The sequence below is a fragment of the Oratosquilla oratoria genome, chromosome 22, assembly GCF_046742065.1.
Source record: "Oratosquilla oratoria isolate Oo_2021 chromosome 22, ASM4674206v1, whole genome shotgun sequence".
Taxonomy (NCBI): domain Eukaryota; kingdom Metazoa; phylum Arthropoda; class Malacostraca; order Stomatopoda; family Squillidae; genus Oratosquilla; species Oratosquilla oratoria.
Genome location: NC_134798.1, coordinates 12,257,019 through 12,282,096, shown reverse-complemented (window position 1 = coordinate 12,282,096; position 25,078 = coordinate 12,257,019). Strand labels below are relative to the sequence as shown.

Genomic DNA, 25,078 nt, shown 5'->3' with positions numbered 1-25,078 from the left:
CTTTCTCATCTAACTTGTTCCAAATGTCTATTACTCTGTGAGGAAAGCTGTTCTTTTTCAGATCTCTTCTATAGCTGTCTTTCTTGATTTTCTTTCCGTGTCCTCTTGTATTTCTATCATCCCATTTTATTAGGTCCTCTCTATCAATAATTTCTATGCCTTTCATGATTCTATAAGTAGCTATCAAATCTCCTCTCTCTCTTCTTTGCTCTAGTGTCTGTAGCTCAAGTTTTGCTAGTCTCTCTTCATATGTTTTGAGAGTGTTGGTGCCAATTTTGTAATTGCTCTTTGTATTCTTTCAAGTTTTTTATACATTTTTTTGTACTTGGTGACCACATCGTTGCTTCATATTCCAATCTTGGTCTTATCAAAGTGATTAGTATTTTCTTCACCATTTCTTCATCCAGGTATGTAAATGCCACTTTGATTGTTCACCAAAAATCTTATTTATTTGTTTCTCAGGTGACATATTATTCATAACAAGGACTCCCAGGTCCTTCTCATTTTCAACTTTTTTTATTCTTTCTTCTCCCAATTTATATGATTCTGTTATTCTAGTTTAGCTTTTTCCAAATTCCATTATACTACACTTTTTAGTATTGAACTCCATCTCCCACTTCCTACTCCATTCCCAGACTTTATTTAGACCACTCTGTAGTGATTCACAATCTTCTTCCGTGTTCACTTTTTTAATAGTTTTGCATCATCTGCAAAGAAGCTCATATAACTTTCAATTTCTTCATCCATATCATTAATATATATAGCAAAACGGACAAATGATAACAAACCGGACAAATGATAACAAACGGACAAATGATAACAAAACAAATAAACAAATATAAAATGAATGATAGTCATTACAGCATCTTGCTTAGGTGTTTATCTAAATGATTCTTAAAGCTTTGAACTGAACTACATTGCACTGCCTCTGCAGGAAGTTTATTCCATTCATTAACTACATGATTGGCAAAGTTGTTTCTACCCACTTCCAAATTAAATCTATTTCTGGACAGTTTGAGACCATTGTTTCTTGTCAGATTCTCATTCAGTGTGAAAATTTTGTCACTTTTGATGTTCTCAATTCCCTTTAGAATCTTAAAGACCACATCCAAATAGTCAAATGCCACTTTCATTGACCTTAGTAGGTTGAAGGTTTCTCAGACTATTTTACTGATATGTTTGTCCAATGACATGTCTTTGCTGATTATTATTCCTAGGTCCCTTTCTGAGTTCAATTTTTTAACTTTATCAATTTTATAATTCCTCGATATTCTATTTTTACTTTTCCAAACTCCATTATACTACACTTCTTGATGTTAAAGCTCACTTCCCACTTTTGACTCCATTTCCCCCTACCCTGTGGTGGGGGAAAAGAATGCTGCCACCACCTGGATGACAGGTTATCCCTGCATCTTGTCCAATGCCCTGGGTCAGAAGTAGTGTCGCAAGACACAGCACATCCACAGCAAGGTCACTTCATTAAATCAGCGATCCCCCCCCCCACCTTCTCTGTCCCCTCAAGCAGAAAAGGAGAAGACGGGGAGAAATCCCTTCGGGCTGCATCAAATTTTTCTCACACATACTACCTCACCCCCAATCCCCCCACCCATTCCACCTCATGCATCACATCATCATCCATATACAACCATTCTCCATTCACCCGTCTTCTGTCCTCTCCCGTCCTTCCTCATCATCCATATACAACCATTCTCCATTCACCCGTCTTCCGTCCTCTCCCGTCCTTCCCCAAAAGCCCCATCTCATCCTAGGTCGCCCCCTCATGTTCACACCCTCTACATCTGCCTTCCATATCTCTTTTACTTGTCTTTCTTCACTCATTCTTTCCATGTGTCCAAACCATCCTAATACTCTTTCATCCACCCTATCTCCCAACTCCCTTACCACCCCTGTTCTCTTCCTCACCTCATTTCTCACTCTATCTAGCCTAGTAACCCCCATCATACTTCTCAGACACCTCATCTCACACACATTCAAACTCCTTCTCTCTCCTCTCTTATGTTCCATGTTTCTGCCCCATACAGTGCTCTCGGCACAATCATTCCTTCATACAATCTCCTTTTAGCATCAATTTCCAAATGTCTATTTCTCATTACACTTTTTAATCCACCAAGGCATTTACTCACTTCTCTCAATCTACATTCTACTTCCACCTCCATTCCCTCCCTTTCCTGCCACATTCACACCCAAGTATCTAAAACTATCCACTTCCTCCAGTTGCTCTCCCTTAATGCTCACTTCCAGGCTGCTGCCATTTTCACCCCTTGTACATCTCATCACCTTACTTTTACCCACATTTATCTTCAACTTCCTTCTTTCACACACTCTCCCAAACTCTGTCACCAACTTCCTCAATCCCCATTCTGATCCTGCTACAAGCACAGTGTCACCTCCCATTTTTCTCCATTTTCTTTAACCATCTCCAATCCCTGACCCACCACCCTTGCATTTACCACTCACACCACCCCATCCATGTATTAATTGAACAGCCAGGGTGACATAACACATCCTTGACGAAGTCCCACTTTTACCTCAAACCACTCACTCTCTCCATTTCTAATCCTGACACATGTTCTACTACTCTCATAAAAACTCTTGACAGCTCCCAGAAGCTTTCCTCCTATCCTATATATATGCAAAACCTCCCACAGTGCCTTCCTGTCTACCCTGTCATAAGCCTATTCCAAATCCATAAAAGCCCAAAAAACATCCTTACCTTTTTCCCCTTTTCCTATGGCTTTCTCACATATCTGTCTTACCACAAAAATCTGATCTACACAACCTCTACCTGTCCTAAATCCACACTGTTCCTCACCAATTACTCCCTCTGTTCCTCTCTTAATCCTCTCAATCAAGATCCTCCCATAAGCCTTCCCAACTACACTTAACAAGCTAATCCCTCTGAAACTACTACGTTCACACTTGTCCCCTTTTCCCTTGTAAAGTGGAACTATACAGGCACTCTAGCCTCTCTCAAACATTAGCCAGTCCACCATCACTGTACCCCCTTTTTTCAGACATTCTGCATGGCATCCATCCAGACCAGGTGCCTTACCTGCTCCCATCATCTTAACAACTGCCTTCACTTCATCCTTCCTTATTTCTCCTCCATTTTCCTCACTCATCATGGTCATTTTCTTAGCACTTCCCACTGCAACTACCTTTTCCTCCCTATCCTCCTTCACATTTAGCAACTCCCTAAAATACTCTGCCCATCTTCCTCTTACTGCCTTATCTTCCATTATCATCTCCCCATCTGCACCTTTTACCTTTTCTTCTCTATTTGATTTGCCTCCTCTTCCTTTTAATTTCTTTCCAAAACATCTTTTATTACTTTCAAAATTTTCTGTCATACTCTTACCCCATTTCACATCTGCTCTCCTCTTTGCCTCCTTTATCTTGTGCTTTACTTCTCTTCTCTTTTCTTTGTATCTCTCATATGACTCCCTCGTCCTACTTTGTAACCAATCTGTGAAAGCTCGCTTCTTCTCTTCTACAATACAACCTTCTTTGTTTCTTCATCCCATCACTCACTACCCTTTCTTCTATTTCCTCCTGTCCTTCTTGTTCCACACACCATCTTTTCACACCTTGTGACTCCCTCCTTGAACCATCCCCATTCCTCCTCCACTCCTAGTTCTACTCTATCCTTCACTCCCTCCCACTCCTCTCTCTCAACTTCTTCTTGTACTCCCCCTTTTCCTTCTCATTTAAGGGAGCATCGCCAGTGATCATTTGAAAAATTCTGGTACATGAGTGAATTTTAGATAAACATTTCAAAAGAATATGATGGTGGCAACACTCAAAGTTATACCACTGTATTTCGTTTCCATTTCTTTATACAGCATCAAATAGATAAAATATTGGCAACCTCTGGCAACCCCATTGCATAAAAAACATTCTGTATATTGAAATAGCTTCAACATTTCTATAGCTATTTCATTTTTTGCTACAGAATTGTGTTTATGGAGATATTTGGCAACTCCTCCCACCAGCACACCCCACAAAGATAGTGGACAGCGCACCAGTACTCTTGAAAAGATCAAAGAAAGGTGACGTCGCTTCTGGGGCTCTCACTGTACGCAACAATTTTGATTCCTCGCCCTGTATTGTCGCTGTGATCATGGAAAAATTAACAAGAAACAAGAGAGTGAAGCAGCAGAATATACAGAGGACCTGTGAAAGCCTGAAATAGAAACAAAAAGGAAAAAGAAAGAGGAGAAAAGCAGCATAGCTGAATCCAGCACTCTGCAAGCATTTACTAGCTACGCCCACCTTACACCTCCTCCAATCATACCACACCACTCACCCTCACCTCACACCTCATCAGCAAAGAAGAGGAAATTGGAGATTTGCTAACATCGCAACCATCAAACAAATGGTCACAAAAAATGGTGATGAAAAATTAAATCCCCTGTCCTGTAAAGTTTATGTTTTTGTTCTTTCGGTTGTTCTTTATGAATTTTTGTCATTTTAGTTTCATTTGAAAGAAAACATCATGCTCTTTATTTTCTACAGCTCTACTCTATCCTTCACTCCCTCCTACTCCTCTCTCAGCTTCTTTTTGTACTTCACTCTAAGCACCTCCCTACCTTTTGTCCTTTTCTTCTTTCTCCATCTATCCTCCACTCTCAACTTACCTTCCACCAAAAAATTATCTGATATTCCCCACTCTCTCCCCTTAGAACATGTACATCCTTAACTCTTCTTATTATACTCCTATCTACCACTACATAGTCCATTAACCCCTACCATACGGTGCCGCACACGTAGACGTCATGAGGAGCAAGTGGATTCGCGACGTTGCCATATCGGCGTCTTGATTATATTTATTGTAGTTGCCCCTGCATTTTTACATTCTCCCTAATATGCCCTTAATCCCATTCTCTGTGGTTTCAAAATTCACGGGTGAAAGAGAGAACGATCGATATAAGCGGTGACTATATTTTATGATGCGAGTATTATTACGACACGTCGTACGGCTGGCATTGGCTGCTGCCCGCGAGATTTAAGTCCCGTACTGAAGTGGTTAACACTCTATCTACCACCCTTCCATCCACCACCCTCTCCCATGTGTACTTATGCTTGACTTTCTTCCGAAACACTGTATTTGCTATCATCAACTCTCTTTCTGGACACATCTCCACCATCAACTCTCCACTACAATTCTTTCCTGGAACTCCACATTTCCCAACCACTCCATCTATTGGTTCATTTCCTACCCTAGCATTAAAGTCTCCCAATACTACTACATTGACATTCCTCCCTAATCCCTCTATGCACTCATTTAAATCTATCCAAAAAGCCTCCCTTTCTTCTACACTCTTCTCACTACCAGGCCCATATACACTTACAAAAACCCACATCTCTTTTCCCAGTTTCACCTTCATCCACATTAACCTTAAAGAAACCTCCTTCCACTCCACCACACGTTTACATATCTCTTCACTTACTAGTATAGCCACCCCTTCTCTCCCTCGCCCTCTCTTCACTCCTGAGAACCTCCCACCTTCACTCCCAAACTCGCACTCTCCCTTCCCTCTCAACTTAGTTTCACTCAAAGCCAACATATCCATCTTTCTTCTCACAAACATACTACCTATCTCTTCCCTTTTACTCTCATCTGTACTACATCCACACACATTAAAAGACCCAAACCTTAGGGTACTGGATGGAAAACTCCTAGATCCTCTTATGCCTTTACTTTTTTTTAGGAATGTCCCCTGTGGGGCTACAGGGAGAAGGATGTCTAGTCCCAATCCCCATCCCATTTTTCTCACCTTTTACAATCCAAGTGGAATACTTGGTGGCAGCATCCTATTCCCCACCACAGGGTAGGCTAAACAAGGAAATGGATATTCAGAGAAATGGTACAGGACAGCAACAAGGGGTTGGGGGACAGCATAATGGAGGGACAGTACCAGTATAATAAAAGTGTCATCATTTCTCTGTAAGCAGTCCTCCTTTATCACACACAAAATGATGTGTGGCTCTGGTCATTGGTACCCCATATAGACCATAAAATATCAACTGCATGCTACTTTGCCACAACAACATGCAGCAAATACCCCAGACCAATTCTATATTGTCCCAACATTCTATTTTTCCTTTTTCCAAATTCTATTATACTACATTTCTTGATGTTGAAATTCACTTCACGCTTCTGACTCCATTCCCAGACTTTGTCCAGGTCTTCCTCTTTAGTAATTTCACATCATCTGCAAAGAATTTCATATAACATTCCACACCTTTATCCATGTCATTTGTATATATGGCAAACATTATCAGAGCCACTACAGAGCCTTGTGGGACTCCACTTATCATTTCTTCCCAATTCGAGTTTTTGTCTCTGAGTACCACCCTCATTTTTCTCCCATTCAAGAAATCTTTCATCCATTCCAATCAATTTCCTTGTACTCCATCTATTGTTTCAATTTTTTCTTAGTAGCTTTTTGTGTGGCAGTTTGTCAAATGCTTTTTGTAAATATAAGAAGGCACAATCTGCCCATCTGTCCCTTTCTTGAATTTCTATTAGCATGTGTGTGTGTATTTACCTATTTGTATTTCACGGGAAGAGAGCTATGCTCATAGTGACCTGCTTTTGTATCTTTCAGCATAAAGTTTGATCTTAAATTCTTGTATAGTTTTTGCACTCACTGTTTCCTCCAGATATCTATCACTGTGTGGGAAGCTATTCTTTTTTCAGATATCTTCTGTAACTATCCTTTTTAAGTTTCTTCATGTCCTCTTGTTATTTTTCTATCCCACTTTAGTAAGTCATCTCTATCAAGTACTTCCATCCCTTTTATAACTCTCTTGGTGGTTAGCAGGTCCCCTATTTCTCTTCTTTGTTCCAGGGTTGGTAGTTCCAGTTTGTCCAATCTTTGTTTGTATGTCAATATGGAGAGTGTTGGTGCCATCTTTGTCATTGCTCTTTGAATTCTTCCTAATTTCTTTATGTTCTTTTTAGTACTAGGTGTCCATAATGTTGCAACATACTCCAATTTTGGTCTTATCAATGTAATATTTTCTTTACCATTTCTTCATCCATGTAGTCAAAGGCCACTTTCATTGATCTTAATAAATTGAAAGTTTCTCCGAATAATTTGTTGATATGTTTGTCTGGTAACATGTCATTGGTGATAGTTACTCCTGGGTCCCTTTCTGAGTTAACTTTTTTAATTTCCTTTGTACCAATTTTGTATTGTCCCAATATTCTGTTTTTGCTTTTTCCAAATTCCATTATATTACATTTCTTGATGTTGAAATTCACTTCACACTTCTGACTCCATTTCCAGATTTTGCCCAGGTCTTCTTGTAATGATTTGCAATCTTCCTCTGTACTTACTCTCTTTAGTAGTTTCACATCATCTGCAAAGAAGTTCATATAACATTCCACACCTTCATCCATGTCATTTATATATATGGCAAACATTATCGGAGCCAATACAGAGCCTTGTGGGACTCCACTTATCATTTCTCCCTAATTTGAGTTCTTGTCTCCGAGTACCACTCTTATTTTTCTCCCATTTAAGAAATCTTTCATCCATTCCAATAACTTTCTTTGCATTCCACCTATTGTTTCAATTTTCCTTAGTAGCTTTTTGTGTGGTATTTTGCCAAATGCCTTTCGTAAATCTGAGGAGACATAATCTGCCCATCCATCCCTTTCTTGAATTATTTCTATTAGCCTCGAGTAAAAGAATATTATGTTTGTGGCACATGATCTTCCACGTCTAAATCCAAATTGTTTTGAATTTAGTATTTTGTTCTCCAAGTGTTTAATCCAAGTGTGTGTGTATTTACCTAGTTCTATTTTACAGGAAGAGAGCTATGCTCATGGTGACCCACTTTTGTATCTTTCAGCATCCAGTTCGATCTTAAATTCTTGTATAGTTTTTGCACTCACTGTTTCTTCATTCAGTTTGTTCCACATATCTATCACTCTGTGTGAAAAGCTATCTATTTAGATCTCTTCTGTAACTGTCCTTATTAAGTTTCTTTTCATGTCCTCTGGTTTTTCTTTTATCCCACTTTAATAAATCATCTCTATCAAGGACTTCCAACCCTTTCATAATTCTGTATATGGTTAGTAGGTCTCCTCTTTCTCTTCTTTGTGTGTGTGTGTATTTACCTAGTTGTATTTTACAGGAAGGGGAGCTATGCTCATGGTCCTGTCTCCATATCTTGTTTTATCTAGACTGTTTTTAAATTCGTGTATCGTTTTTGCACACACCACATTCTCATCTAACCTGTTCCAAACATCTATTATCCTGTGGGGAAAGCTGTTCTTTTTCAGGTCCCTTTTATAATTGTCTTTCTTGATTTTCTTTCCATGTCCTCTTGTATCTCTAGTATCCCATTGTATTAGATCCTCTCTATCAATAATTTCCATCCCTTTTACAATTCTATAAATAGTTATCTAGTCTCCTCTCTCTCCTCTTTGCTCTAATGTCTGTAGCTCAAGTTTTGCCAGCCTCTCCTTATATGATAGTTCTGAGAGCAATGGTGCCAATTTCGTAAATGCTTTTTGTATTCTTTCAAGTTTTGTTATACATTTTTTACTACTTGGTGACCATATCGTCGCTGCATACTCCAATTTTGGTCATATCAAAGTGACTAGTATTTTCTTCACCATTTCTTCATCCAGGTATGTAAAGGCCACTTTGATTGATCTTATCAAATTATAAGTTTTTTCAAAAAAATTTGTTTGTATGTTTCTCAGGGGACATATTATTCATAATAATGACTCCTAGGTCCTTCTCTTTTTCCACTTTTTTAATTTTTTCCTCTCCCAATGTATATGATCCCACTATTCTTTTTTTGCTTCTTCCAAATTCAATTATACTACACTTCTTAATGTTGAATTCCATCTCCCACTTCCTACTCCATCCCCATACTTCATTGAAATTGCTTTGCAGTGATTCACAATCTTCTTCGGTGTTCACTTTTTTCAACATTTTTGCATCATCTGTGAAGCTCATATAACTTTCAATTCCTTCATCCATACCATTAATATATATAGTAAACATTATTGGGGCCAGTGCTGTTCCTTGTGCAACTCCACTAATCATCTCATCCCAATTGGAATGTTTGTCTCTTATCACCACTCACATTTTCCTTTCATGCAAGAAGTTTTCCATCCACTTAAGTAGTTAGCCCTGTATTCCTCCTACAGTTTCTGATTGCTTTAGCAATTTCTTATTTGGCACCCTATCAAAAGCTTTTTTCAGGTCTAGAAAGGCACAATCAGCCCCATCCATCTCTTTCCTGTATTATATCTATTAGTCCTGAATAGAAACACATCAAGTTTGTGACATATGATCTTCCTTGTCTAAATCCAAACTGCCTCGGATTTAGTACATTGTTTTTTTCCAAATGCTTTACCCATCTAATTTTGATCATTCCTTCACAAATTTTTGCTACCGCACTTGTAAGAGAGACCAGTCTATAGCTTGTAAGGTCTTCTTTGTTTCCCCCCTTATATAATGGTACTATATTTGCTCTTTTCCAATCTTCTGGAACTTTTCCTTCCTTCAATGTCTGTTAGTTCATCCCTGCATTCTCTTAAAATCCAGTTTGCCATTTCCTGACATAGAGATTGCTCAACTGATTCATTATTTCATTTTTTGTTACTTCTATTTCTTTCATAGGGGGGACTTTCCCCTCCTACTTGTCACCAAAATGATACATGGACTCGGAAATTTGCCTAACGAAGAGAGGCTTAGGCACCTAAACTTACACTCTTTGGAAAGACGCAGAGTGCGGGGTGATCTAATAGAAGTGTTCAAGTGGATCAAAGGCTATAACAAGGGAGATGCAAACAAGGTCATCATAATAAAACAACAGGGCAGGACTTGCAGTAATGGGTATAAACTGGACAAATTTAGATTTAAGAAGGAAATAGGCAAGAATTGGTTTACTAATAGGGTGGTCGATGAATGGAATAAACTTAGTAACCATGTAGTAACCGCTGAAACTATCAGTTGTTTTAAAAACAGATTAGACAACTTTATGGATGGGGACGACAGGTGGTGATGGATACGGAGCTGCCTAGTGTAAGCCTTATGGTCTCTTGCAGTCTCCTTTATTCTTATGTTATCTCTCAGTTGTATGTTCTCTCTCGTAAACACTGATTTAAAATGCTTGTTCATAATTTCTGCCATTTCTTTTTCCTCTGTGTATTCTATTCCTCCTTGTCATAGTTTTACTAATTCTTGTTTGTTTTTCAGTTTGTTGTTTACAAATCTAGAAAATAGTTTTGGTTGATCTTTACATTTTTCTATGACATCCTTTTCGTGTTCTCTTTTCTTCTCTGTGCACTTGTACATATTCATTTCTATAATCAATATATATTTTCAATTTTTCAGGTTTTTTGTCTTTCCTCCATTTTATCCAAGCTTTATCCCTTTTATCTTTTAACTCTCTACATCTTTTGTTGTACCAACATTTTATATATCCTTTTTCTTGTTTTTGTCTTGGAACATACTTTTCCACTCCTTATCAATTTTGTCAAAATACTCCATTTCTCTTCTACTGTTGTTTCCCCCTTTTATATCCTTTCCCAGTCTGCTTTTTTGAAGAAAAAAAAATCTCATTTTATCAAAATTTGTTTTTCCATACATCATTCTTCCCTTTCTATATTGTTAATTTTTTCTCATGTATTTTTCTTCATTTAGTTCCAGTTCTACTAATATGTGGTCACTTTTACTTAGTGGTGTCTTATATTCAATCTTGTCCACTATTTCAGGTTCTGATGTGATTATTAGGTCTAGTCTCGATGGCTCTTCCTCATTTCTATACCAGTATTCTCTTGTATCCATTGTATCATTGTATGTTCTATAATCATATCAAGTAGTACATTTCCCCATAGGTCATCTCCACCCTTCACTGTCATTTCTTCACAATTAAAGTCACCCATTATAATTCTTCTTCCTCCATCATCCATTATCTTATTTAGTGTTATCCTTGTGTCTTCTAGCATATTCTTGTGTTCTCTCTCTTCCTACAAAGCTGTTTTAGGAGGCATATAATTTACCAATCTTCCTGCTCTTCTTGTCCCTGTCCTATATTGCCATCATGATCATTTCCACTCACATTTATATCTTAGTCAGGAACATAACTCCACTACCTTGTTTTACTTATCTGTTTCTAATCCAATAATTATATGCACTATGTCCTACACTGTTGGTTGGTAATGGACCTTTCAATTTTGTTTCCACAATTCCCATTATGTCAGGTTCCTTTTCCATCAGGTAATCATTCAGTTCATTCAAGCCTGTTATTAATCTATCTATGAGCTATATTTGTGAAGGACACTTTTAATTTTCTGTTACCTCTATCCTGTTTTCTGTTTCCCTTCTGTTTTTCTCTCCTATGAACCATTTCCTCACTTTCATATCCACTACTCTTCAATAGAATTTCTCTGTCTGACTCTGTTCTGTTCTCGTTTTTTCCCTAGCTTCAATTCTTTTCGTTTTTTTCTTCCTCTCTTTCCTCTTTATTCATCTGCTGTCATTTGCGACCTGAATTTAATCTTAATTGGTCTGGTGTTGTCTACACTGTATTTCCCACGTCTATATATATTTCTTCAATTTCTTTCCCTATTTCCTGTTCACCTTCTTGAAATATTCTTAGTACCCTGTTCACTCTTTCTTTCTCCTCTCTTACTCTTGTACTCCTATTTGGATTATGTTTCTCTTCCATTCCTAATATAATTATACATTTCTTTTTATCTGCTAAGTCTCTTACTAGATTCTCCTTCTCTCTCACCACTTTAATAACTGTGTCCTTAGTGTGTTCTTTCATCTATTGTTTTACTATACCTCTAAATTCAATTTTGCTATTTTCCTGAACCTTTTTCCAACCACTTACCTCGTTTTCTATGGACTCTTTATTCTTTTTATTATTCTACTTTGATAAATGTGGGTAAAAGTAAGGTGATGAGATGTACAAGGGGTGAAAGTGGCAGTAGACTGGAAGTGAGCATTATGGGAGAGCGACTGGAGGAAGTGGATATAGATAATTGGGTGCAAATGTGGCAGGGAAAGGTGGAGTGAAGGTGGAGGTAGAATGTAGATTGAGAGAAGCGAGTAAATGCCTTGGTGGATTAAAGAGTGTAATGAGAAAGAGACATTTGGGAATGGATGCTAAGAGGAGACTATATGAAGGAGTGATTGTGCCAACAGCACTGTATGGGGCAGAAACGTGGAACATAAGAGAGGAAGAGAGAAGGAGTTTGAATGTGTTTGAGATGAGGTGTCTGAGAAGTATGATGGGGGTTACTAGGCTAGATAGAGCGAGACATGAGGAGGTGAGGAGGAGAACAGGGGTGGAAAGGGGGTTGGGAGATAGGGTTGATGAAAGAGTATTAGGATGGTTTGGACACATGGAAAGAATGAGTGAAGAAAGACTAGTAAAAGAGGAATGGAAGACAGATGTGGAGGGAGTGAACATGAGGGGACGTCCTAGGATGAGGTGGATGGATGGGGTGAAGGGGGCTTTGGGGAAGAGGGGAATGTCTGTTGAGGAAGGACGGGAGAGGACAGAAGACAGGGGTGAATGGAGAATGGTTGTATAATGTATATGGATAATGTTGTGATTGCATGAGGTGGAATGGGCGGGGGGGATGGGGGGTGAGATAGTATGTGTGAGAAAAATTTGACGCAGCCCGAAGGGATTTCTCCCCGTCCTCTCATTTTATGCAATGGGGGGACGGAGAGGGGGGGTCGCCGATTTAATGAAGCGGCCTTGCTGTGGATGTGCTGTGTCTTGCGACACTGCTTCTGACCCAAGGCAGTGGACAAGGTGCAGGGATGACCCGTCATTCAGGAGGTGCTAAGATAAGAGGCTGGGTGGAGGGGTGTGGAGTGTATTCAGGGATGGAATGGGTGGGAATGATTTTATGCCTTTTTCTTTTTGGCTACCCCCCTTGTAAGGGGGAAAAAGCCTTGGTATATGTATGTATATGTACTTTGATTCCTCATTCTCATCCTTTACTTCTTTTAACTGTCTTTTTAATTCTTCTATTTCTTTATTTAGGTTTTGGTTCTCCTTCTTTAGTTCTTCAAATCTATCAAATCTTTGTGTAATTGGTGCAAGTTGACTGAACCTAACCTCCCATTGTTCATTCATTTTTGTTAGTTTTTCTTCTAGACTTGCTACGGGGGAGGTTGTCATCTCCTCCCTCATTAAATCCATGGAAATAATTATCTTTACCTTCCATTGCACTGCTCTTATCTATATTTCTAATTTCTTCGACTTCACCTTGTCATCTGTGCACCTTTTGTTGACATTCCTTCTAACTTCCAGGGCCCATTCATCCCCTTCCTAATTTCCTTCCATTTTCCTCAGTAATCCCTTCCCTTCTCCTTTTTCTTCACCTGCCCACTACACCACGAGCTTTCCCTTTCCCTACTAATACAACACTGGTACTCCCTCATCGTTGAATTCCACGAAAAAAAAAAAAATTCTGGAGTTCCAATTTTCACCTTCAATTCGATGATCATGTGTGTGTGTATTTACCTAGTTGTATTACACAGGAAGGGAGCTATGCTTGTAGTGACCCATCTTTGTATCTTTCAGCATCGTTTTTTTTTTAAATCTTGAATAATGTGTGTGTGTGTGTGTATTTACCTAGTTGTATTATACAGAAAGGGGATCTATACTCATTGTGACTCGTCTTTGTATCTCACATCTAGTTAGTTCTTAAATTCTTGTATGATGTTTGCACACACTATTTTGTCCAATTTGTTCCAGACAGCCATCACTCTGCTTGGAAAACTTTTTTTTTTTTTTTTTTTAGATCTCTTCCATAACTATCCTTTTTGAGTTTCTTTTCATGTCCCCTTGTTTTTATTCTATCCCACTTTAATAAGTCTTCTCTGTCAAGAATTTCCATGCCTTTCATGATTCTGTAAATGACAAACGGATCTCCTCTTTCTCTTCTTTGTTCCAGGGTTGGTAGTTCCAGCTTAGAATCTTTGCTTGTATGTCAATTTTGAAAGTCTTGGGGCCATCTTTGTCACTGCTCTTTGGATTCTTTCTATTTGCTTATATTCTTTTTTGTACTGGGTGTCCATAGTGTTGCAGTGTACCTCAATTTTGGTCTTATCAGTATGACTAGTATTTCTTTTTCACCATTACCTCATCCAAGTAACCAAAAGCCACCTTTATTGATCCTAGTAAACTGTGTGCGCATTTGCCCAATTATATTTACCTAATTGTAGTATACAGGAAAGGAACAATGCTCATGGGGTCATCTCCTGTTCTTCAATTTATCCTACCCAATTTCAAATTCATATATAGTTCTAACTTGTTCTACATCTTCATTTTCCGATCATCATATTTGGATTTGAATTCATACATTGTCACAGGTTAGGCTATATCACCTAAACTATTCCAAATATACAAGCATCTATATAGAAAAATATTCTTTCATATCCTATAGGCTTTAGTCTCTCGCAATTTGTTCTCAAGACCTCTTAAAGCCCTCCTATCCCTAATCAAGGTATTTCTTCAGTCAACATTGTCTATCTCCTTTAGAGATCAGAATACAGGAATCACACTGCCTCTTTCTCTTCAATCTTCCGATGTTGACAGATCCAATCCAGTCTCTCCTCATATTGTTTATCTGCCAGTCTGAGAAATAGTTTGGTTGCTGCCTTTTGCAGTCTCATGATCTTCAGTCTGTGTGGGGACCATATCACTGATGTATATTCTAATCTTGGACAAATCAGGTTTCTTTTTTCATTATCTCTGCATAGAGTGAAATACCACTTTCATGTTTTGCAGCAGTTATGTGCAAAAGAAATAAACAGAAAATGTTTTTATTTACCTTTCACTCGCCACATATTCTATCAGATGATGTCCTCCTGAGGTTAACCCCTTCACTCTGGGCCAAAATCTCGCGGGCAGCATTAGCTACCAGACATGCGATGTTGTGTCATAATACGTGCATTATAAAAAATAAAGTCACCGCTGTATTAATAGTTTTCTCTTTCACCCGTGAATTTTGATAACCATAGAAAATATGATGAAGCCAGTTTACAGAGTATGGGGGTCACGCAGGTACAACTACGATAAATATAATCAAGATGCCGACGTCGGCATCCTCGTGTACCCACTTGCTCCTCATGACGCCTACGTAGGCATCACCGTATGGAAGGGGTTAAGGGACAGTAGGGATCTCAGCCCTTACTCATCTTTTGCTGAGTGGGCAGATGAAGATGAGGGTGAGGCAGGAGGCTGAAAACCCTCAAACACTTTGTCATCTGCACTGTCGGAAGCAGATGTGGAAGGGGCAGCTGTAGCAGGGTCGGCATGTTTGACTGGTTTGAAGAAAGAAGATATGGAGGAAGGACCAGCTGTAGAACCATCGGCAGCGGATGTGGAAGGGCCAGCTGTAGCAGGGTCGGCAGGTCTGACTGGCTTGAAGAATGAGAAGATGGAGGACTGTTTGGCGTTTCTTCTTTTTTCATCATAGATTTCTTGATAAATTTTGACACTTTTCTCTATGTCATGAGCCACTTTGCTACTCCTGGTAGGATTTGGGTCACATTCCTTCAGGGTTTCCAGGGCTTTTTCAATACTTCCGAGACATTCTCTAAGAGTTTTGATGTCCGTAAGAATTTAACTTGTGTTCAAAGGGAAATGCGGGAAGAGACTGATTGTTGTGGTGGCCGCATGGCGTGGTGGCACTACAGTACGGTGTAAACAAAACACGAGCGGAGATCATATCTGTGAATTTTTCTTACCGTAAATAGAATTGAGGGTAGTAATTACCAAATACCATAACTGTGAATTTACCAGATACAGAATTACCGTATAAGGAGGACTCACTGTATTATAATTTACAAAATTAATATTTAATTTTCTTATGCTATGTCGTGTAGGTGTGCACAACTAAAATAATACCAATAAAGATGACATCTCATGCAGTTGAAGTGACTATATTTGTGTATAGCTTTTAACAATTTTTCTGTTATTAATTTCTGCCAAATATAACATATCATGCTGATGTATTATAATTTACAAATTTATTATCTAATTTTCTATTGCTATATTGCACAGGTGTGCACTTCTAAAAAAAATTACGAATGAAACATTACAGATGCTAGTACTAAAATTTGTGAAACCTCACTGGTCACCACTCTCCATCCTCACATTTTATCCTTAACTACTGTTCTCATGTATTTTCCCTTCAAAAAATCGGTAAAATTTTACTTTCGACCTTTGTTTGAATATAGCAATACAAAATTAAATAGTAATTTTGTAAATTAAAATGTATCAACGTAATATGCAATTTTGTGTGCAGAAATGAAAATAAAAATACGTTGCTACAACAGATTTCTTAGGTAACGAAGTCGTGTACGACGAATGGTACGCCATGTTTGTTGTGGTAGATGCCGACGTCGGAGAAATGAAAGGACGATAAATTTGTCTAAAACTAAACTAACCTAACCTAACCTGTGTTTAATAAATCATTACCTGCAAATTAGATATCATCCGGCTGGTCCTCGTCATCGTCGTCGTGAGAGACGTTGGCGGGCTTTTCAACCACTCTCTCAGCTTTTGTATGGCTATATTCCTCCAATGGTCGAAAGTAAAATTTTACCGGTTAGGTTAGGTTAGGTTACGTTAGGTTAGTTTAGTTTACTTTAGTTTAGACAAATTTATCGTTCTTTCATTTCTCCGTCGGAATCTACCATAACAAACATGGCGTACCATTCGTAGTACACAACTTCGTTACTTAAGAAATCTGTTTTAGCAACTTTTTTTATTTTCATTTCCGCACACAAAATTGCATATTACGTTCATACATTTTAATTTACAAAATTACTATTTAATTTTGTATTGCTATATTCCAACAAAGGTCGAAAGTAAAATTTTACCAAAAAATCTTTCATCCATTTGGGTAGTCTCCCTATAGTTCTTTAATAGTGGCAGTTGAGGTACTTATCAAAATCCTTGTGCAGATTGAGGTAAATCCACCCAGCCATCCCATTTTTGAGTAAAAGCAAGGTGTGACACATGAACTTTCACATCTAAAACCAAACTGTCAGAAGAGAATGGTCCTCTCACATGTGACCTATCAATTTTTCACAATCCTTTCACATAACTGACAATTTCTTTCCTGTATCTCAATATACCAGTGATAAACCTGTAAAACAATTTTCATCCATCCCTACATTTATCTACTACGCCCCTTACATACTTGGGGAGGAGGATATCTTGTTGTTAGACAGGACCACTATACTTCTGTACTCCCATATTTTCTCTTGTTCATGCAGTTGATAAGTCAAGAGAATTCAATTTGCACATTATTGTTCTGTGTCTACAAAACTCCCATCCCCAGTTGTTTTCTACCATTTCAACTGTAATGTCACTTGCTATTCAGACACAATGAACTGAAGGGTAAATGTTCAGGACAATCCAGATAATTATTCACAGTGGTTATTTTTACGACGGACCATAAGAATAGTCCTCAGGCTATTCTTACGACACGGTTGATAACACCCTCTATCAAAAACTTTTGAACTAAGTTCAAAATGGCTGCCACTAATTTCAAATTACTTGCAGCAGGTGCAGAATTTGATTCATTTGCAGCTCTACAAGAATATATTTCCAGCTGGGAAAAGCCTGATGATGTAAATCTTTATACCAGGAACTCCAGAACAATACAATCCACTACTAAATGTGATCCTAACAGAAGTTTCAAACCTGAGCTGCAGTATTTTTCAATAGATTATTGCTGTCTGCAAGGAGGGAGAAAATACCAGCCAAAATCTACTACTAGGACACGACCAATTCAAACATAAGAACTAGACTTCTGTCTATTCTAAGACATCTTCATACATTCTTATCAACTTAGTCTTAGGATAAACTTGTGCATTTCAAAAAAATTGAAACAACATTCCTGGGAGGATTGTTAGGTTAGGTTATTGTCGTAAAAATTAGTTCAAAAGTTCACAATAGAGGATGCTATCAACCATGTTGTAAGAATAGCCTGAGAAAAATTCTTACGACTTGTCATAAAAATAGCCACTGCCATAATTATTTCCCAATTAAATGTGTTTTTCCGAATTAGTTTGGAAGACCGGTACAGGGCCATCTACCTGTGGAAGGTCCTGGAAAATCAAACACCAGACCCCACAAACTCCTCTACACTGCACTCACAATACAATAAACGAACAGGGTGGAAGTGCAAAAGAAGAACCCTTCCAACCAGAGCCCCGGAGCGAATCAAGACTTTACTTGCTGCCAGCCTGGGGCATGAAGGACCAAGGATCTTCAATGCACTCCCTAAACAAGTAAGAGACATAACAGGCTGCACGGTGGACACATTTAAGGCTGGTCTGGACAGATACTTAACGTCCTTTACCTAATGAACCACCGGTACCAGGCTATACAGACATTTGTCGGGCAGCCTCAAACTCCATCCCGGATCAAGTGGACCTACTAACTAGGGACGCCAAAACCGGATTCAGCGGCGGATCACCGTGACTGTGAGGGATCAACCTCAGAACAACACCATGTAAACCAAGTAAGTAAGAAATATATGGGGAGTAGCCCATTAGCCAGGTCAGTCTTCACTACATTATTTTCGTCTCAAAAGAAATTATATTGCCGTTTGGCACCGGGAGTGAGGGAGGAAATTTACTGACTACTACTACGTACGACAGGGTATTCTTGTAAAATAACTATAAACTGACTTATTTAATATCATAAATATGAAAACCGATCAGCATCTCTGTTGCTAGCTCTCGACCTCATGAAGTATTGCGTCAATTAGTAATATTCATTTCACTTCTTAGTTTTCAGAACCACCTTCATTTGCCTGAGAATTTATTCTAATACAATAAAATGCGTGAATATGTATGGTTTGGTGACGAATAATGCTTTACTTACCGCACTTTACTGATGTGTATCACAAATTCGCCGAAACTATGTCACCCTCGGGAATCGACATTGTTTATAGATGGCGCTAGTGAAGCACGGTGCTAGTATCGAAATTTAAAGCCCGTACACACCAACGCTGTATTAGGTCGATTATAGTAAGGGATGTAAATTTTGAAAATAGTTGCGTTCGATACGTTTCTACCCTACAGATTGGTATTATTTCGGCGTGAGTTCGCTGAATGCATTTCCATTATGCTCTTCTATGCCAGTTCGGTGTCACTTCGGTTTCGATACAGTTTGGAGGGTTATCACGGCCTTGATTCTCTGTTATTGCGAAGTCAGCTCGGTGCTACTACGGTGTCACTACGGTAACAACTCGGTAATATAACGGTGTCACCACGGTAATAACGGTGCTACTACGGTAACAACTCGGTGCACCCTTATAGTGTCACTAAGGTAACTACACGGTGCTAGTACAGTGGCTTCGTTATCACTAACACACGTTGTCGGTTCGGTATCGATTCGACGCCACTGCGATGTGCTCGTTGCTACTGCGATCTACTGTGACATCATGGAAACCGGAATAAAACCGCCGGCCCCGGCCGCGTTTCTGCATTCGGTCGGTGGCTTTTGAACTGACAATATTTCTACTGAGATATACTTCAAATTTCCTTCGGAATTTTTATAGTTCATTGCATCTACAGCTGTATGGCCTCAAAGGGAGATGATAGGAAGAAGAGGCAGACCAAGAGAATGAGGCCTGCCAGAGAGCAGCAACAGGCAGCAGAGAAGACCCAGCAGGCCCCAGAGGAAGATCCTGAGCAGCCAACCCCACCTGCAAAGCCTGTAGATTTTTGAAGCAATTTTTATTTATTGATAAATAAAATAAAATAGAATTATAATTATTGAGGTGCTAGATTAAATGCTAAAATATTTGTTATTTTCAGGATATATAATTACTTTAAATAATCATGTTAATGATTTTTTTTTTTTTTTTTTTTTCCCAAGCTTGTCCAGGATGACCAGCAGCCTGGAGCCTCCAGCCAGTCTGCCCGGGAGAAGAAGAGGGCTGAGCCCATCACCTCCATCCCTCAGCTGCGAGACAACAAGGTCAAGTCTGACCTTATTGAGTGGTGGCAGGCTCACCCTGCCCTCTATGATAGGAAGACTGATGGTTATCATAACACAGAGAAGAAGAACAAGCTCCTAGAGGACAAGGCCAAGGAGATGGGTATCACTGGTGAGTGAATACTTATTCACTTTAAAAATATATTGTTCACCTTGACTAATTTGTATAATCAGAACATTATTGTATAATATAAATAATGAAAAATACTTCTATTTCCATGCAGTCGACCAGCTCAAGAGGTTCTTCAAGAGCTATAGAGACAGCTACAACAAGATCCAGAAAGTTGTGGACAAGGCCACTCAGTCTGGATCTACTCCCTTAGGTCCTCGTGTGCTATCTGCCAACGACCAGTGGATATATGACAACATGGGGTGGGTAAAACCCCACCTTGCCCCCCACAAGGGCAAGTCAGTTGGTGTAAGTATAATGATAAAAAAATTCTATAAATTGCTTTGTAGATTTCACACAACTCAAACAAATGTTTATATCTAACACACTGGTTATTTATATAAATACTAGACTTCTGATTAAATATTGGTACTCTGCAAAACTGCTCATGCATGCTAATTAAAATTAACACAATTAGTACATGCCACATGATGTTAATCCTTATTTGCTTCACAGCTTGGACCTGAGCCTGAGACAGAGGAGCCTGACCAGATGCCTACTGAGGAGACCCAGCAGGATGATGATGAGTTGCAAGAGGAGATGCTCTTCTATGACAATGACCTGGCTACACCGGAGAAGGCCCCAGACTGCCCTAGACCACCAACACATCAGCCCAAGGGCAGGGGCAAGAAGCCCACCATCACCCAGTCCTGCCTTAGAAAGGCAGTGGCCAGCCAGGTAGATAGACAGATAAAAATCTTTATTGGCAATCATGGTCCCATTAGGGGAATACAATTAATATATATCCAATAATTTTGATCGGTAGGCATGAATTATAACAAACTATGAATAATTCTGAAATAAAAAAAAATAATAATAATAATTTTTTTTGTAAATTACCACTTTATATATTTAAGGTGAAGGCAGTAACCCAAGGCATGAGGAATCAGATCAGTGATATGGTGGACAGAGTCACCAACAGGGACCTGAGTCCGGAGCACTCATGGGGGAGGTTTCTGTACAGTGTTTCTGTTAGCCTACATCCTACAGTCCAGGCAGAGTGGAGGCAGAAAGTAAATTAAAGTTTTCATATTGTTTCAAGATACAATACTCATTTAAAGTGTAAATAATTAAAATTAATAAAATATTAATAAAATAAATAAATATTATAATTAATGAAATGTTAAATTCAATGCAAAAAATATTTTCAGGATATATATACTTAAAACAATCATGTTAATGATATGGACTTTTTTCAGACATTCATCCTGGCCAATGATTTCTTGGCAAGATCAAATGCTATGAGGGCTCAGCCAGAGGACCACCAGTCTTCTCAGAGGGCACCGCTGCAGGACCATCACTCTTCCACCTTTGTTCCACCACGCACTAGCTCTTTTCGGCTTAGCGGTGGTACCATGGGTAGTGTGGAGGCTGCTGATGGTTTCACATGTCACAACAACATGACACTGACCAGCTTTGATGACCCATCTTGTCTGCGATCTGTCCCCCTCCACACACCACCATCAGCTGTTGTTCCAGGGGTTGGTGAGATGATCAGCTTGGAGCAAGTCCCACAGGAATGCAGACAGACCAGCTTTGGTAGACATCAGCTCCAGAGTGCAGCTCGCGATGCACAGGAGAACATCTATGCCACATCCATGGTCTTTCCTCCAGGACTTGCAACAGGACAGCATCAGGTATGTACATATATTCTGGTGTAAATTCAAATGCCAATGATGCTAATTTAATTAGTATACACCAAAGTGATACTAAGCTAAAGTGATATGTAGATATCAGATATAATATCATAGAACTAGTAAACATTAAAAAAAATTAATTATGATTTTGTCTCTATTTTACAGGGTGAGGTGAAATCTGAAATAGAATCTGACCCTTAATTGTAACATATACTAGTGATGATGTGACATGTACTATTGATGATGATATGATAATGTGACTATTGATGTTTATTGATATGATGATGTGACTATACTGATGATGATGATGTGACATTTACTATTGATGATACTGATGATCATTAAAAATGAGATTGAAAAGAATGTATTGTTGTTTATTACCCTAAATAAAAAAAATAAATAGAAATAACATCATCATGTACCTAGAAAAACACCAACTAATTAGCAAATCTCAACACGGTTTTCATGAAGGGAGATCATGTCTTTCCAACTTAATCCACTATGAATGGTTGCTCGAAGGGCTTGCCAGACGAGGAAACGTTGATGTTGTGTGCCTTGATTTTGCCAAGGCCTTCGACTGAGTTGATCATAGCATCCTCTCACACAAACTCAAGGCTGTGGAAATTAAGGGAAGGATTGGAATATAGCTCCATAACTTTGTCAGAACAAGGACACAGGTGGTAGCTGTTGATGGCCACCAATCAGAGAAGTCAGCAGTTATCAGTGGTGTACTGCAGGGCTCGGTCCTGGGTCCGCTACTTTTCCTGGTCCTAATGAACAACATAGGCCAAGCCATAAACAGCTCATTTCTGTCATCCTTTGCAGACGACACCACCCTCAGCCATAGAATCAGCAACGAGGCCGACATCCAGGAATTACAGGACAACCTTGACAAAGACTCAGAATAGGCTGAAATTAACAACATGTAGTTCAATGAGAAGTTTGAAATACTACAATGTGGCCCCAATTCCAACCTAAAAAGCTCCAACACATTCCACAATAGGGGAGGCATAACTATATCCTCGAGTCCAGAGGTAAAGTGCCTAGGAATTCACCTCAATGAAGATCCCACCTACAAATACCACATCTACAAAACTACTAGTAAAGCCCAACAAATGGCTGGATGGGCACTTAGGACATTCAAATCAAGAGAGGAACATCTAATGTTATCACTTTGGAAGGCACTTGTACAAGCAGTACTTGATACTGTAGCCAACTCTGGTCACCACACAAAAGGGCAGACATACAGGAACTAGAGTCTGTCCAAAAACACTTCACCAGGCAAATCAAAGGCATGCAGGGTCTCAATTATTGGGATCACCTGAAAAAAAACTAGGCCTATACTCACAACAAAGAAGACGAGAGAGATATCGGGCCATATATATGTGGAAAATACTGGAGAAACAGGTACCTGACCCAACTACATTGTCTCTGCAAGAGACACATAATAGCAGAAATGGTCACATGTGTGAAAAGAAATCACTGGCTACATCTGCCCCAGATAGAATCAGGACCCTTTTGGCCTCCAGTTTCACTCACATATAAGAGAGATCAAGAATTGCCCAGTCACCAAATTCAAATTACACCTAGATGAATTTCTGAAGATACTGCCAGATGAGCCTCCTGTACCTGGGTATACAGCTCACTGCAGGGCAGCCTCAAACTTCATTCCAGACCAGATTGATTTGCAAAAAGAAGACTCCCAGGCTGGTAGCAGTGGTGGACCACCACAGCTATGAGGAAGACCCTCTAAGTTCTACTTAATACATACATACATACATATACCAAGGCTTTTTCCCCTTTACAAGGGAGGTAGCCAAAAAGGAAAAGGCATAAAATCATTCCCATCCATTCCATCCCTAAATACACTCCACACCCCTCCACCCTCCCTCTCATCTTAGCACCTCCTGGTTTCACCTCCCCTTGTCACCACTGTCACTTAAATTTGACTTGTAATATCACTCGTCTCAAGGCCCCTTGCCTCTCGTTACGTGAGTTTCACTAATATTCAAGTTCCTCTTAAGCAGTAGGCCCAATGCCTTCTTTTTCCTGTAGTCTCACTATTTTCTAGGCCCCATGCATATTCCTCTCGTCCTTTGGGTTAATAAAAGGGTGGTGAATTTTCTTTCTTCTTTCACTGTAATTTCACCTTCTGCTTACACTCGGGATCTCTTTCTCTCGTCTCTACATCGTCTCCTGATCCTCTCTCGATCCTCTCTCCACACCCTCTCTCTACACCCTCTCTCTACACCCTCTGACGAGATCCCGTATCCTACGCTAAGCTACCTTCGTCTGACGTCACTAATTTTTCTAAACCAATCTCCGGTGACTTCTCAAATAAATGTCACTCCTTATGGGCGTGACTTTGAATTCATGCACCAATAGTTTTTTCCTCCTTCTCCACCTTGCACCAATCTGGAAAGCCATTACAATGCCACTAGCGATATTGTTTACCTCAGCATTAGTCAAACGAAGCTAACCTGCGCTTACAGAGTTTGATTACACATCGATTATAAAACAGTCACCACCGTCGGTGTGTTTACATAGACAAAACGTCGCCCTCACATAGACATAACATCGCCCTCGAGCAGGCGTCGAGTCTGAATTATTCTAATGCCCTAGCTCATTTCCATTCGTACACTACCGGCCTCTTACACCTGGATGACGGGTCATCCCTGCACCTTGTCCACTGCCCTGGGTCAGAAGCAGTGTCGCAAGACACAGCACATCCAAAGCAAGGCCACTTCATTAAATCGGCGACCCCCCCTCTCTGTCCCTTCATGTATAAAGGAGAAGACGGGGAGAAATCCCTTCGGGCTGCGTCAAATTTTGCTCACACATACTACCTCACCCCCCATCCCCCCGTCCATTCCACCTCATGCATCACAACATTATCCATATACAACCATTCTCCATTCACCCCTGTCTTCTGTCCTCTCCCGTCCTTCCTCAACAGACATTCCCCTCTTCCCCAAAGCCCCCTTCACCCCATCCATCCACCTCATCCTAGGACGTCCCCTCATGTTCACTCCCTCCACATCTGTCTTCCATTCCTCTTTTACTAGTCTTTCTTCACTCATTCTTTCCATGTGTCCAAACCATCCTAATACTCTTTCATCAACCCTATCTTCCAACCCCCTTTCCACCCCTGTTCTTCTCCTCATCTCCTCATTTCTCACTCTATTTAGCCTAGTAACCCCCATCATACTTCTCAGACACCTCATCT

At 39.5% G+C, this 25,078-nt stretch overlaps 3 protein-coding genes across 5 annotated transcripts in view; 1 reads left to right on the top strand and 2 right to left on the bottom strand.

The window, feature by feature from the left end:
• Positions 1-19,066, bottom strand: part of LOC143037435 (uncharacterized) — a 101,609-nt gene extending 82,543 nt beyond the window's left edge. Inside the window, exon 1 of the mRNA XM_076205654.1 lies at positions 18,928-19,066. The gene's annotated coding sequence lies outside the window, so the exon portion shown is untranslated. The remainder of the gene's footprint in view (positions 1-18,927) is intronic.
• LOC143037275 (uncharacterized) overlaps positions 1-25,078 on the bottom strand; it is a 271,196-nt gene that overhangs the window by 180,489 nt on the left and 65,629 nt on the right. The window lies entirely within an intron of this gene.
• Positions 18,142-22,204, top strand: LOC143037436 (uncharacterized). 3 transcript variants are annotated; one of them, XM_076205656.1, is made up of 8 exons: positions 18,142-18,562; positions 19,623-19,764; positions 19,927-20,158; positions 20,271-20,464; positions 20,672-20,893; positions 21,073-21,228; positions 21,415-21,852; positions 22,018-22,204. In XM_076205656.1, the coding sequence occupies exons 2-8, from the start codon at positions 19,627-19,629 to the stop codon at positions 22,051-22,053; spliced, it is 1,416 nt and encodes a 471-aa protein (XP_076061771.1). In that variant the 5' UTR covers positions 18,142-18,562; positions 19,623-19,626; the 3' UTR covers positions 22,054-22,204. The 3 variants fall into 3 exon arrangements, with proteins under 3 accessions (XP_076061771.1, XP_076061772.1, XP_076061770.1); XM_076205657.1 differs by lacking the exon at positions 18,142-18,562 and adding an exon at positions 19,016-19,073; XM_076205655.1 differs by lacking the exon at positions 18,142-18,562 and adding an exon at positions 19,401-19,537.

Bases quoted from the DNA above. Each gene is read 5' to 3' on its own strand.
- LOC143037436 (XM_076205656.1), top strand. From the start codon at position 19,627: ATGGCCTCAAAGGGAGATGATAGGAAGAAGAGGCAGACCAAGAGAATG. The intron at 21,229-21,414 runs GTAAATTAAAGT...GACTTTTTTCAG, and splicing joins AGGCAGAGTGGAGGCAGAAA to ACATTCATCCTGGCCAATGA. The intron at 21,853-22,017 runs GTATGTACATAT...TCTATTTTACAG, and splicing joins TTGCAACAGGACAGCATCAG to GGTGAGGTGAAATCTGAAAT.